Source organism: Nelumbo lutea, chromosome 3 (genome assembly GCF_056320005.1).
Source record: "Nelumbo lutea isolate HS-2025 chromosome 3, American lotus-T2T, whole genome shotgun sequence".
NCBI lineage: Eukaryota > Viridiplantae > Streptophyta > Magnoliopsida > Proteales > Nelumbonaceae > Nelumbo > Nelumbo lutea.
The window spans coordinates 17,985,452-17,999,026 of NC_142686.1; the positions used below are offsets into that span (position 1 = coordinate 17,985,452).

Consider the following 13,575-nt stretch of genomic DNA (forward strand, 5'->3'; position numbering starts at 1 on the left):
ACATTAAGCTTACTTTAAAAAGAGTATAAATACAAATATATACAATACAAATACATACAAAATAGAAGTGTTTACATTCTACACATTTATATTTATACTCTTTTCATCTGAGTTTTAGTAACATTTCCCTAACTTATTTGTTATTATTTATGGGAGGAGCATATATTGGTTGAAAACAAAACGAGGCCCAGGGAATGAGTGTATACGAGCTATCCATCATTAATGAATACACCACTGTATATGAACTGACATATGAACTGACCACAGTAGACACTGACATATGAACTGACCAGCCCAATGTATTTTGTCTTCGGCTCATCTGGACTGCCCACTGTATAGAATTTTGTCTTCAGCTTATTTATACTATGAGTGTTAGATGTTACCAATATACAGTGGGATATTGCTGTGAGGAATAGATCTCAATTCGGATAATATACGAATGCAAACAATTAATATTTTGATATTAATAAGATTTTCTATAAACCGTAGCTATGTATTGCTATTTCCGATCCATCAACATGATCTGACAGTTTATACTTAGCACCTCACACGCACATTACCATAGGAACATCTTTCATAGAGGAGAAATATTTCCAATGCACGGTGAATGTGCTTGTGAGGAGCAGATCCTGCTTCAGATGGGCCATGGGTCATATGTATTGTGTCAGATCATTTTGGAAGTGTTTCGAGAGGTATTTATTGGCAAGAAATCTAAACTAACCCAGATTTGACCTTCTCAAATTTGGTGCTGGGAGTCTTAGACTCACAACCTTTGAACCTTGTATTGGTTACATCTTTCCGTCGATAAAAAATAACATTAATAAGGAATTTTCCGATGCACGGAAGTGTTGTGGGGACTCGGGAGAGCCTTGGACCAATTGTGTGAAGATGAAATTCGATTTAGATCCCAATTCCTCTTAGAATATTCTCAAAAGTAGGATTTGATCCCAATAAGACCTTCCTTTCAAAATATCCCATGCAGTTGTGCAATGAGAATATAAATACACATTTGCAAAAAGGTTATGAAGATAAAATCTGAATCTGCTCTCATAGAGTGCTCCTCATCTATGTTTTGGCCGCACATTGGGCATCTCCCATATTTTTATTAATTATTCATGGGGAGATGTTTCCAAAACACATTGGGATGTGACTGTAAGGTTGGTGTGAGAATTGTTTTGTGACACTAAATTTGAAGAGATCACATTGGTGCCTCACATGCACATCACACCGTGCATTGGGAGTATCTTCTATGCTTGATGTTGCGCGATCTAGTGCTCCCTGTTGGTAGACGATTCGGATGCTGGGCTGCTGAGGTCACCTGGTTGAGTTGCAAGTAAATAGTCAGAGTACCTGGGGTGGACACTCTAATGCTTAAATTAGCAAAGAGAGTTTGAGAGAGCTAAAAAGAGAGAGAGTTAGTGTGCTTTGAGAGCTAAATTGCTCATACATTCTATCATTGGAATACCTTTATATAGATGCAAGTTGCTGTGGGATTCAGGTTGCACACTCGAGTCTCCGAGGGGGACGTGGCTTACCAGCCCACCTCGCTCGGAGGCGGTTTTTGTGTAAAGCGATAGAGCTCATCCGATTGCCTCTGAAGCGGGCAAGGTGGGAGTCAACTCCATTAATGGGGCGACGTGATCCTGGAAGATTTGGAGACGATAGCCCACTCATGATGGGGTCAGCCACCACATCCTGTAGGTCACCAATTGCACTTCAAGTAGGTCGGCGGAGAGAGGTCTCCCCTCATGCCAAGGTCTCTAGCTCAATCTTGCGATGGTCGACCTGCTTTTGTGATGGCTAACCTGGTCCTATGATGGACAACCTAGCCCTGATATGGGTAGGGATGACAATTTTCCCCATTCTCGATGATGATCCAATTTCCTTGACCCGATGGGGCCGAGGATGGGGATTGTTTTGGTAGGGCGAGGATGGGGGCGGGGATTAATAGGAATCCCCGGTTGAGGTCAGGGTTGGGGATGAGGACTAAGGTTCCTGCCCCACCCAAACCTTGATAGCCTATTATTTATATTTAATATACTATTATATTATATATGTATGTATATATATATATATCAAAATATATTTTAAATATTATTTATTTTATCCCCAATGGGGATTGTGAACAGGTATGGGGGTTAATTTCAAGTTGGGGTCAGGGACGGGGAATATGAATATATGATCCCCACCCCATTGTCATTCCTAGATATGGGTGACCTGGTCCTGATATGGCCAATTTAGTCATGTGATGGCTGACTTAGTCTTGCAATGGTCAACCTAGTCCTTTGATGGGTAACTTGATCCTAAGACCAACCTTGCCTACGTGACGCCAAAGTATTAAGTAACAGTTCAGAATCGCCACATGCCACAATGTCACTGGAGGGCCATATCGACCATGGAGATATTCCCAATACACAGGTGGGAGGTGTTGTGAGGTGTAGATCTAATCTCACATCCAAATTCATATTCTCAAATTTAAAATATCCACGATTTTCCTCCGAATTTCCATGGCTTTCATCCCTTTTTTGTCCTTTTAAATCGTAAATACAATCTTTTTAACGGTGGGTGATTAATCCACGCTTCTTTGTTTTTGTCAAAAAAATCCCAAAATTTTAATGCTTCATGAGGTGGCCTTGAATCCACCGTGAAAAAGTGATTGTACCAAGACAAAGCCAAAATTATATCCTGGTGATTGGATCATCACACAGAGTGAATCCCGTGAATTCAGTGGGCAATTACTAATTTGCCCACTCTCACGGTAACGTGTCCAACCCAGAAATTCTTTCAACAGAAAAGGCTATTGACCCCAAACAGCCAAAGTTTTTCCAGAATCCCTCTTCTCACAACACGGGATCTCCTGCACTCAGAATGGTGTGTATTGGGATGCACTTCCAATTATAATTTAACACATCATACAGTTCACATGGACAACCGGTTTGCATGTGTGGTAGAACTAAATGACAAGTTTTTCCATTAAGTTCAGTTTGGAAGGAGTACAAATGCAAATATGTAGAGTGTAAAACCTTATACTTTGTATTATTTTGTATGTATTTATACTATATATTTTTGCATTTATATTCTTTTTGAATTGAGCCTTATGTTGTATGATGTATTTTTTTTCGGAAAAAACAAAATAGTAAAATAGAAGGGAAACTCAGATTGACTCTTCAAGAATTTGGATAGGGAAACTCTACCAAACTCTAGAATTCGATGGATGCCATTAACGATTTTAAAACTCTCTTTCTTTTTCACGCTTCAATCAGGGACAGAGGCCATTAAAGATTGCAACTTCAGAGCAGAAGTTTTATAAATAAAAACTGATTTTTTGTCAAATCTTCAATAAAAAAAGTGGGAGTCATGCAAATAGAATTGTGTTTTTGTCCTCAACCTTTAGCTAAAGTTACAAGTCTCATGTTGTTTGAAGCTACTTTCTTATAGCTTTAGTCAAGGACGAGTTACAAGCAATATTCTTCTATTTGAAGGGTTAGAGGAGCCAACTAATTTAAGGGTTAGAAGCAATATTTATGGTGTTTAATAATTGTTTGAGATCTAAGTTAAGTTGATATTGTTAAACAATGGCTTGAGATATTGCAAAAATTTCACGTTGTTGGCAATACTTGGTGTAGCTGCACCTTGCTGAAATTGGGTATTCAAGAGAGAAGAAGAAGGATTTTTCTTGCAAATACACTGATAGGGAGGCAGCAAAATCTTGCACGAGGATCTTGTTGATGGCGTCACTGTGAAGAAGAAGAATAAGAGAATTTTTTCTTATGCCATTCATCAATAGAACTCCTGTTTTAATTTATTTTTTAATCTTAAATTCTCTGCTTATTTTTCGCATAGATGTTTTTTTCCTCCATCGCCAGACAATTCAAATTATCTTGATTTACTTTTTAGGTTTTTTATTTTAAAATATAAAAATAAGACACTAACAGAAGACATTGTCAGGACCCTCATTCCCATGACGTGTTATCAAATGAATGGAAGTGCACAATTGCGAGTGCAGGAAATCCGGACTCTCTTCTCACATGGCTCCAAAGCTTCCGGGTAAGCATGTCATTTTAAAATATATTCTATTGGGTCCACCCAACCGGAGGAAGATTCGAAGCCCACCTCAAAATATTCAATATTCAGTAACAAATCAACAATCACCCAACTTCACCGGCAATTTTGGAACTCTTCTGTGTAACTTTGGGTTCACTTCTGCAACCACTTTTTACTTCCAACTTGCAAGAGCCGTATGCAAGTTCTACTATGATTACTTCATTGACCTTTGAAGGTAGCTGGTGATGTTGATGTTTGATGATATAAATTGGGTCTCTTTTTTTCTCTTTGTTTTTCCCGGAATGATGCCAAAATAGTGTCGCAAGCTTGCAATTATTGACCTTGGTTCGTGGAGACGTGGACAATTTGAAGAACAGGGTCTCTGGCACTTGCTTTTGTATTTCTTCCCCATAAAGTTTAGGAGCTCCGTGTAAGGATCATTTAGTGTTGCCTCTGATCGTTTCTGGAATATAATTATTTTGTTCGTTCATTTGTTTTTCTTGGGTGGTCTTTCTTCTTTCTTCCCAATCTTGTGCATGCACATAGTAATTGATTGATTAGTTGGTGGCGTTTTAATTTAACTAGGTTTTTTTATTCATCTTGCTTTAAATTCTCTGTCTCTTGTTGGTTATTGTTCTTGTAATTATTCTTATGCTGAATTCAAATTGTTGTTTCTTTTATATTTTTGGAAAGGCAAATTTCTATTCATAGGTTCTTTCCTTGGGATCCTTCTATAGATTTTTTTTTCCACTTCAGTAGTTCCATTGAATTTGAGTCACCGCTCCTTTGGAGGAGATCGATTGGTTCTGATGATACCAGTCTCCAAGGCAGATAGACCTTGAACTCTTTCCTTCTTTGTTGCTTTCTTTCTTTCCTTTTCATATCCTTTTTTTCGTCCTCTGCGTTCTTGGGGTCAATGATCTCTCAAAATTTCATTGAAAATTAGTTTAAAAGATGAGGTCTTATGGTTACTTATCTCTGCAGGATTTTTCTGGTCTTGATTCCTTGATTTCTCTTTCAACCGAGGGTCTCAATTTTGCTGGACTGAATATGTATTTGGTGGAGAGCAGAGGAGGTGCCATAGCCTGCATGTTGCTTGCCCTTTTCTTCTTGGGTACTTGGCCTGCTATTCTGACTCTTCTGGAGAGAAGGGGTCGGCTTCCTCAGCATACTTACCTTGATTACTCCATCACAAATCTCTTGGCTGCTGTACTCATTGCTTTAACATTTGGGCAGATTGGACATAGTAAACCTGGCATGCCAAATTTCATAACTCAGCTTTCCCAAGCGAGTTCCTCATCTTTCTTATTTTATGTTTTTTCCTATCATGCTAGCTTTTTGCAGTCTTGGTTCAGTTCAGAATAATTATGTTATTTGAATCTTATAATGGAATTGTGAAAGAATGCCTTATCTGCTTCTTTGCAAATTAAGTTCTGAGAGTTTAAGCTTGAGATCTTGCTGTTCTAATGTTTGCTCTTTTATTGTTAATACTTAATACCGGTTTCTCATTCACATATTTATGCACATATTCGTTTATTTGTGTATGTTCTTTCTGGTTCTTCATCATGCAAACTTATTGGGTAATTTGGGTGCAAAATCTCACATATTCATATCCTGTCATTCCTACCTATTACTTATCTGGGCAGTGACAAGACATCAATTCATATCCATTCAAATTGGGCATACTTAATCTTCACTTTATGATAATTGTACAATTAAGCACTAGAGAATCCTAGCTGTTGAGGACGAATATTGTGGGACAATTGAGGCAGTGAGTTAGTCGGACAATGGAGTAGGATGCCAGATTTGTTAAAATAAAATTGGGAGATCAAATAAGAAATCGTCATATCTATAATTTTAGTTGCATGGCAGTGACAGTTGAGGTTCAATTTAACCACCAATCTCATGCATTATTATAGACATTGTTGATTTTAGCATGCAAATATCTTATGAAAATCATGCCTATCCCACTGTTTTGAACCACTCATTGCTCCATTAGGCCAATCCAGTTCTACTTGGCATATAATCAACTGTTTTTTTCCTTGCCTCTTTTTGAATGTACGTCTGATAAGCATGGTCTTTAATACTCTTGATTACTTGATGCAGGTCAATTGGCCCTGTGTGTTGTTTGCAATGGCAGGTGGAATTGTTCTTAGCCTTGGGAACCTGTCCACTCAATATGCTTGGGCTTTCGTTGGTCTGTCAGTAACAGAGGTTATCACTGCAAGCATTACTGTAGTTATAGGTATGTTTTACTCAAACCATATATTTTATGGATCCTAAGAACTTGGCCTATTGTTCAAATTCCTTTTGTATTTTACATACTACAATGTAATGTAAATAATGCATAAACTCATGAAGTATTGAAATTAAAGTAATATCTGATGTCATATTGAATGTAACAGGAACTACATTGAATTACTTTCTGGACAACCGAATTAACAAAGCCGAGATTCTTTTCCCTGGTGTTGGATGCTTCCTCATTGCAGTTTGTCTTGGATCTGCTGTGCACTCCTCCAACGCAGCAGATAATAAAGCAAAACTTGATGATTTTTCAAATAGTTACAATAATGGGAAAGGGTATACCATAATCCTCTAGAAATATATTTCCAGGGATAGGACCATTAGGTTGAATAGTTAATACTCCTTAACATGGAACCTTTAATTCATCTATTGCGTGGAATCACCTTTTTTATTGATTGTTGGGTGGAACTAACTTCATACATCAGCTAAGTTCATAATTTCTCTGCTTGCCTTTGTCACAAGTTTTCTCTTATTTCTTTTGGTATTTGTCTTCCAATTTCTAGTTATTGGTTGTATTGAACTGTAAACTATTTTTGTCCAGCTTCTAAAACGTGACTTCAATTTTTTTTTAACTAGTAGGTTCTACATTAAAATGCTGTTTGTATTGATCCCTTGTATTCTATCATCCAATCTTCAGCATAAAATTGATATGCTCCAAATTTCAACCTTTGTCAGGAATGTAGAAGCCCCATTGGTTAAAGAAACATTTCCAAAGAAAAGTAAGTATCTCTTTGGAGATCAGATGTTTGCACAATTGTTTCTCTTGAACTTCCCACTATTGAATATACTAGTAATACTTGATAGTTTCTGTCAAAAAACATTGATAGATGAAACAAAGGACGTGGAGGATGGGGATTATTACCTGGAGAAGACAGAATTTGGAACTGCAGACTTCCTCATAGAACTTGAGAACAAAAGGGCAATTAAGGTTAGTTGTTACACATTTTCACTACGTTACCAAACATGACTAACATCATAACCTAACAATTTGTGTGCACCAGTCTTTCTCCACATACATATACATATACATAGATATGCCATCTTGGCTCATTCACTAGATAGTCGTCAATTATTTTGATCACATGGAAGAGGGACAATGAGGGAACCCGGACTATCCATATTCTGGACTTCATGTCAATGCTGCTGCTACTTACAGCCTTCCATCTGTGGTACACTCCTTGCGAATTAGTGGACAAAGTATTAACTTTTTTTCCAGAAAAGGAATGGTTCTCATTTTCTACATGGCAGAGAATTATTAGATTGAGATCAGCCACATGAAGTCTAGATGTGCAATATATTCTTTACGATAAACATATTTAACAGCACGTAGCTTGTTCTGGTGGACTTGATTCCTCATGTAATACACCTAAGCACCAAATTGCATGCATATGTACAGGCATGAACACATAGAACATATGGTTGTGTATATAACAAGCTACTATAGATGCTATTACCGATAATTAGTATGTAACTGCATAGTCTTGTTGTTTTCTTTCACATGTTTAGTTTTCTTCTTTTCCAACATCCAAGCAGAAATTCCTTTTTTTTTTTCGGAAAAGTTACCTGACTCTGCTAATGATCCTTTAACTGGCAGGTTTTTGGGAAGAGTATTTTGATTGGACTGGGCATAACTTTATTTGCTGGTGTTTGTTTCTCCCTGTTCTCACCAGCATTCAATCTGGCTACAAATGACCAATGGCACACAATGAAAGAAGGGGTTCCTCATTTGGTGGTCTACACTGCATTTTTCTACTTCTCAATCTCTTGTTTCATCATTGCCATTATCCTAAACATCACCTTCCTCTACCACCCTGTACTCAACCTACCACGGTCATCACTGACAGCTTATCTGAAAGATTGGAATGGCAGATACTGGGCCTTTTTGGCAGGGTTATTGTGTGGATTTGGGAATGGCTTGCAGTTCATGGGGGGTCAAGCTGCTGGATATGCTGCAGCTGATGCTGTTCAGGTTGGTACATATTAGTTAGTACACCTGTGTATGCAAATGCATTATATACAAGTTTATAGGTCCCTACCTGTATAGTTGCAGCATATGTGATGCAAATTCAGGACCCAAACAATCATAATCATAAACCTGGACCATCCAAATTCTAGGCTACCCTTGGTTTCTTTTTGCATTTACAGACTAGGCTTACTGTCTTTATATGCATCATGCCCATATTTGATGGAAATAAGTGATCAGCCAAATGTTTTGTCCAGATCAAGCATTTTAATATCTGTATCTATCAATCTAATATAGGCAGACACTTACAATATGATATCATCATATGTTGACAGCTTTAAATTGCATATGATACTGTCAGGCACTTCCACTTGTGAGCACCTTTTGGGGCATACTGGTGTTTGGAGAGTACAGGAGGTCTTCGAGAAAAACATATTTGTTGCTTGGGAGCATGCTATTCATGTTTATCGTAGCTGTAGCTGTGCTCATGGCATCAGCCGGCCATCGGAATACATACTGATGAATACCAGTTACTCCTACATCGCACAGAAATTGGCAATGACAACCTCAGCGAGTCTTGTAATTAGTGCAATCTCACAGGAATTAAATGCCGTGAGCATGAAAATATCCAAGTTTCTATGGCTCAAGTATTTATCTTTGAATAGCTGATGAGGCTCCAATGTATCATCATCACCGTTCATATTCATCATCTTGAATATGTTTGGTCAATTCATCTACAGTGTATGAAATTATTTAATCTATTTTTTTTCATTTTCTTTTACCTTTTTTCCCATTCGGATGATATGGTTTAACTGTTTAATTTTCAACTGGTGCTGTCCACCCCCCAAAATGGAGAGAGAGAGAGAGAGAGAGAGAGATGTCTATGCATTTATTGTTAAATGTAGGTCCGTCAATGGGTCGGATCTGATTCGGGACAGTATGAAGGACCCAATTAGGCCAGAACTAAACCAATTATACCAGTCCCGCTCCGATTACTAACTGGAACAATACGAAGGACGAGAACCAAACCGATTATTAACTATGTAATCCATGGTTTTCAAAACCGGACCAGACTGGATGGTCGGATCAGAAAAACCGGGAACTGGTCAGGTGACTGGTTCTGGTTTTCTCCAAAACCAGATTTTTGCCAAAAAAACATTGATTTGGTTAGTAAATCACTGACTTGGGTGGCTAAATATTCAATAGTTTTGATTTTTTTTTTTTTACATTTTTATTTTTGTTAAAATGGACCATTCGTTCAGTTCGAATGATCAGACTGTTTGACCTGAGAATCAGACCCTTGACTGGTTCATTGTCCATGTTGGTTTTAAAAACCTTGACCAAGATCAAATCCTGCTGCTAAACGGCAAAGGGGATGGGCTACCTTGGTATGAATCAGTTCAGAACAAGAACCACCCAAATCAGTTCAGATAAAGAACCCGTCCCAGAATCACATATCCAAAACCAACACAATTGGTTTGATTGATTCAGTACCGTTGGGTAAGCCCGACCCATTGACAGCTTTCAGTGTGGCACTGTGCATTGAAAAACCACATCCTGGCCATAACCTCAAAGATGATAATGCAATAAGATATAATGATAACACAATATTTAAGTTTTTTTTTTTTTTGTAATTCAGTGTAAATGCTGGTTTAATACATATATATGCACTCTGGGACAATTTTGCAAGTATTTGATAAAAATACATTTGTGTATTGAAATGAGGGCTATTACAAATTATTCATCATGTTTGTAATCAAAACGAGAACCAAGTCTTTTTGCAATAAGCCAACAAGTATTACGTTTTATAGTAAAATTAGCTTCACTTATCCGAGTAAAATTTACACATTTTCCAAGTGGTGAAAAACCTTTTTCAAAACATAATGAAACAAATTTATTCATTTTAACTTTGACTTTTTATGAATAAAAAAATTATTCCGTTATGTACTTGAGAATCAAAAGAATACGAGTAAATGAATTTATCCAGGTAAGTGTTACCTGGAAACATTTACCTGAATAGTGCACTTATACGGATAAGCTACAATATTATAAAGAATAAAGCATCAAAATTGGTCAATGCCTATTCACGGGTCGGGTTGGGTCAGTTTACTATGGTTTTTCCAACTGATATGACTTGGTTGGGTTACCTGACATAAAAACTGAAATCGACCTAGTGTTAAGCAAAATTGACCTGATCGGTTTGAGTTAGGTTGGGTCGGTTTCGGTTCTAAGTTCATCCCTGTGATAAAATCTTGCTAATTTTAAAAACATTCATAATTTGAACATCATTTCAGCCATCTCCTTTGATAAAATTTAAATGAAAAATTAATCACAAAAGTTGTTCATTAATCACTATTCATTAATCCAAAGTTTCTTGCAACCATTCAAAAACTAGGTGGCCTAATAGGCTATGAAACTTCATGTTTGAACTATGAACTAAATTAGTTTGGGTCGAATTGGTTTAGGAATTTGCACAACCCAAAACCAATCCATACTGATGAAAAATCGGCCGACTCAAGTTGAATCGGTCCGGATTGATCGATTTGATCGAGTTGGGCTTTCTTATGAACAGCCCTACTCAAGACATTTATATTTGAACTACGAACAAATACAGCCCTACGCAATAGCTTCATGCAGAGCATATGCATGTTTGACATTAAAATATTCTCTTATTCAGCATCGCAAGAATCAAGATGGATTAGGTCCATTGCCCAAAAAAATTAATGGATCAGGTCCATTCATTTAATGGGTTTATTCCAACCCGGCCCACGTGCTCCAATAACAGTTGAAGCTCCAAACCCAGCCCATGGTGGGCCTGTGATGCTCTCCGATTCTGGATTTGCTATCCACATGCTACCCACGACACATTACATCCACATATCGGGAACATCTCAAGTCCGTCCCATTGGCCAAAGACCGTACACTGCTGTTGAGTGAAAGACTTAAACCTTATTTCATGTTTTCTTTACAAAAAACTCCCCATCTCAGGTGACATGACTAGACGAAAACCACCCTTCCGTTTGTATTCTGTCAAGAAACATTTGTATGTCTTAAAAACCCAGTTTTGACCCTTTACGCTTTACGGTCCTTCCATGACCAGAAAGAGGTCCATAACGGTAGAAAACGAGAACAAAAGGCGAGTTCAAATATGCGACTCACAAACGCCCCACACGAACCAAAGGAGCCAAGTGTCCTTCCATGCGATTCCCCCCCCCCCCCCCCCAGCGTGTGTGGAGTTAGGGGGCAGACGTTAACTCGTTCCGTTAGCTCAAATTCCCGCTACTCTCGACTCTTGACCTTGCCTCGTCTGTGTAACCTGACCCTTGAGCTCCACCATCCAAACTAATGGCGAGAACTCCGGCAACGACAAACACACGGGTGGTACTCCCCGTGTGTTCTCTAACATCCTTTACATGTTTTGCTGAGCCATTTTCTATCTTTTTTTTTTTTCAATACAAAACACAAGGGAAGGGAGATCACTGGCGACCACCTGACCATTGTACAGGTTCAGTTTTTCCCTATTCATTTTCATCTATTTTTTTATTGCATCAAAACTTTGATTTTCTAATAAAAATAGAAGAAGTGAAGTCAATGTAAAAACACCCACATTCAAAATTAAGAATATCCATATTCAATGAATGCCTCAAATGTTGTTCTAAATCTTATTTTGTACAAAAAAAAAAAAAAAAAAAGGAAAAGTTCCACTTTAGTATCTTGAACTTTGGGGTAGTGTCAAGTTAGTACCTGAACTTTTAACCATGTTACTGTAATACTTAAACTTTCATAAAGTGTCAAATTGGTCTCTAATCCATTAATTGATTGTCAGTTATCTATTGAAAATATCAAAGTTACCCTTCAAAAGAAGACATTGTTCATTGTCTTCTACCTTGAGACTGAACTGGTTATCTTCAAAGAAAAATAAAGAAAAAACATGAAATATGATAGAGGAAAACAATAACTGAAAGCAAAGAAATAACTATACAATAATGTGTTTCAGATCTAAAGGTATAAGACAATAACTTCATTAGTCTATAATTTCAAATACCTCGACCGATTCAGCCTCAAGGTAGAAGACAATGAACAGTGTCTTTTTTTGAATGGTAATTTTAATATTTTCAACATATAACTGATAATCGATTAACTGTAGGGACCAACTTGACACTTTTTGAAAGTTTAAGTATTACAGTGACACGTTTGAAAGTTCGAGGAAGTAAGGGAACTCTAGTTAGGAAACACCAGATCATTCCCCTCTCAAGCAAGCGCTTCCCCAAGGATTACAGCTTGTGAATGTGCAATCTTCCTAGCATCAGATGGTAGAACCGCGAAGGATTCAACATACCAAAGATAGTTCGACATCTTCAGCTTATTGGCCCCGTTATGCGTGGCCATTGAAAATGAAAAGTTTCTCCTCAGAGCAAAAGAAGAAAAAGAGGGACTGATGAATACAAGGGTAGTGAGAGAAGTGGAGACTACTGACAAAGAAACAGGGAATACCTCCGGTGTATCTATCGGAACGGTTTTCATCGTTGGAGTTCTTGCCATTAGCTCAGATGGAGGAATGCAACTGTTAAGGTTAGAGCAGGCTAGGTCGAGAGTCGAGGGTAGTGGGAATTTGGAGCTAACAGCCGTCCCGTTAGCTCCATACACGCTGAGGGAGGAAATCGTGCGAGAGGATACTTGGCGCTTTCCGATTGTGTGGGGCACTTGTGGGGTATGGATCTGAACTCATATGTTAGAGGGTGGACCATTAATGAAGGAGAACGGCAAAATAGCAAAAATTGATCAGATGAAAATGAGAGGCGGTAGAGGTAGGTGAGTGAGTGATGCGGTGGATTTAGGTTGCGTTTTGCAGATTTTCACAACAATAACCACATGGTTTCACTAGTGTGGAAGAGTGAAGACCTTAAACTTCAGCAACGTGACCCTTTTTAACATTGTCAAATCGTCATTGAATTCTTATGTTTTGAAATAAAATATACTTTTAACAATTTTGTCAGATGATTAATTAATTATATATATATATCATGTCTATTTAGCAAAATTATACGGATATAAAATATAAAAGACAAAAATATTATTAATTACTCATTCAATTTTTAAAATACCTCATTTTCTTTTCTTTTTTTTTTCTTCTTCATACGCTGCAAAAACCAATCTGGAGCTCCTTGTGTTTATGAACAGGCTTGCAGGTCCGTTTGATCCTAGGGTCATTGCAGACGGCATTATGGGCACTTGGGCAGCATCAACCAAGATGGTCTTTAATA

The 13,575-nt window shown here is 37.7% G+C and overlaps 1 protein-coding gene across 8 annotated transcripts; it reads left to right on the forward strand.

The window, feature by feature from the left end:
• The first annotated feature begins 3,561 nt into the window (after positions 1-3,561).
• Positions 3,562-9,092, forward strand: LOC148863298 (ureide permease 2-like). 8 transcript variants are annotated; one of them, XM_088977083.1, is made up of 8 exons: positions 3,562-4,047; positions 5,029-5,331; positions 6,151-6,289; positions 6,450-6,624; positions 7,024-7,067; positions 7,176-7,276; positions 7,943-8,317; positions 8,673-9,092. In XM_088977083.1, the coding sequence occupies exons 2-8, from the start codon at positions 5,095-5,097 to the stop codon at positions 8,829-8,831; spliced, it is 1,230 nt and encodes a 409-aa protein (XP_088833209.1). In that variant the 5' UTR covers positions 3,562-4,047; positions 5,029-5,094; the 3' UTR covers positions 8,832-9,092. The 8 variants fall into 8 exon arrangements, with proteins under 8 accessions (XP_088833209.1, XP_088833205.1, XP_088833208.1 ...); XM_088977079.1 differs by lacking the exon at positions 3,562-4,047 and adding an exon at positions 4,093-4,474; XM_088977082.1 differs by lacking the exon at positions 3,562-4,047 and adding an exon at positions 4,097-4,279.
• The last annotated feature ends 4,483 nt before the right edge of the window (positions 9,093-13,575 follow it).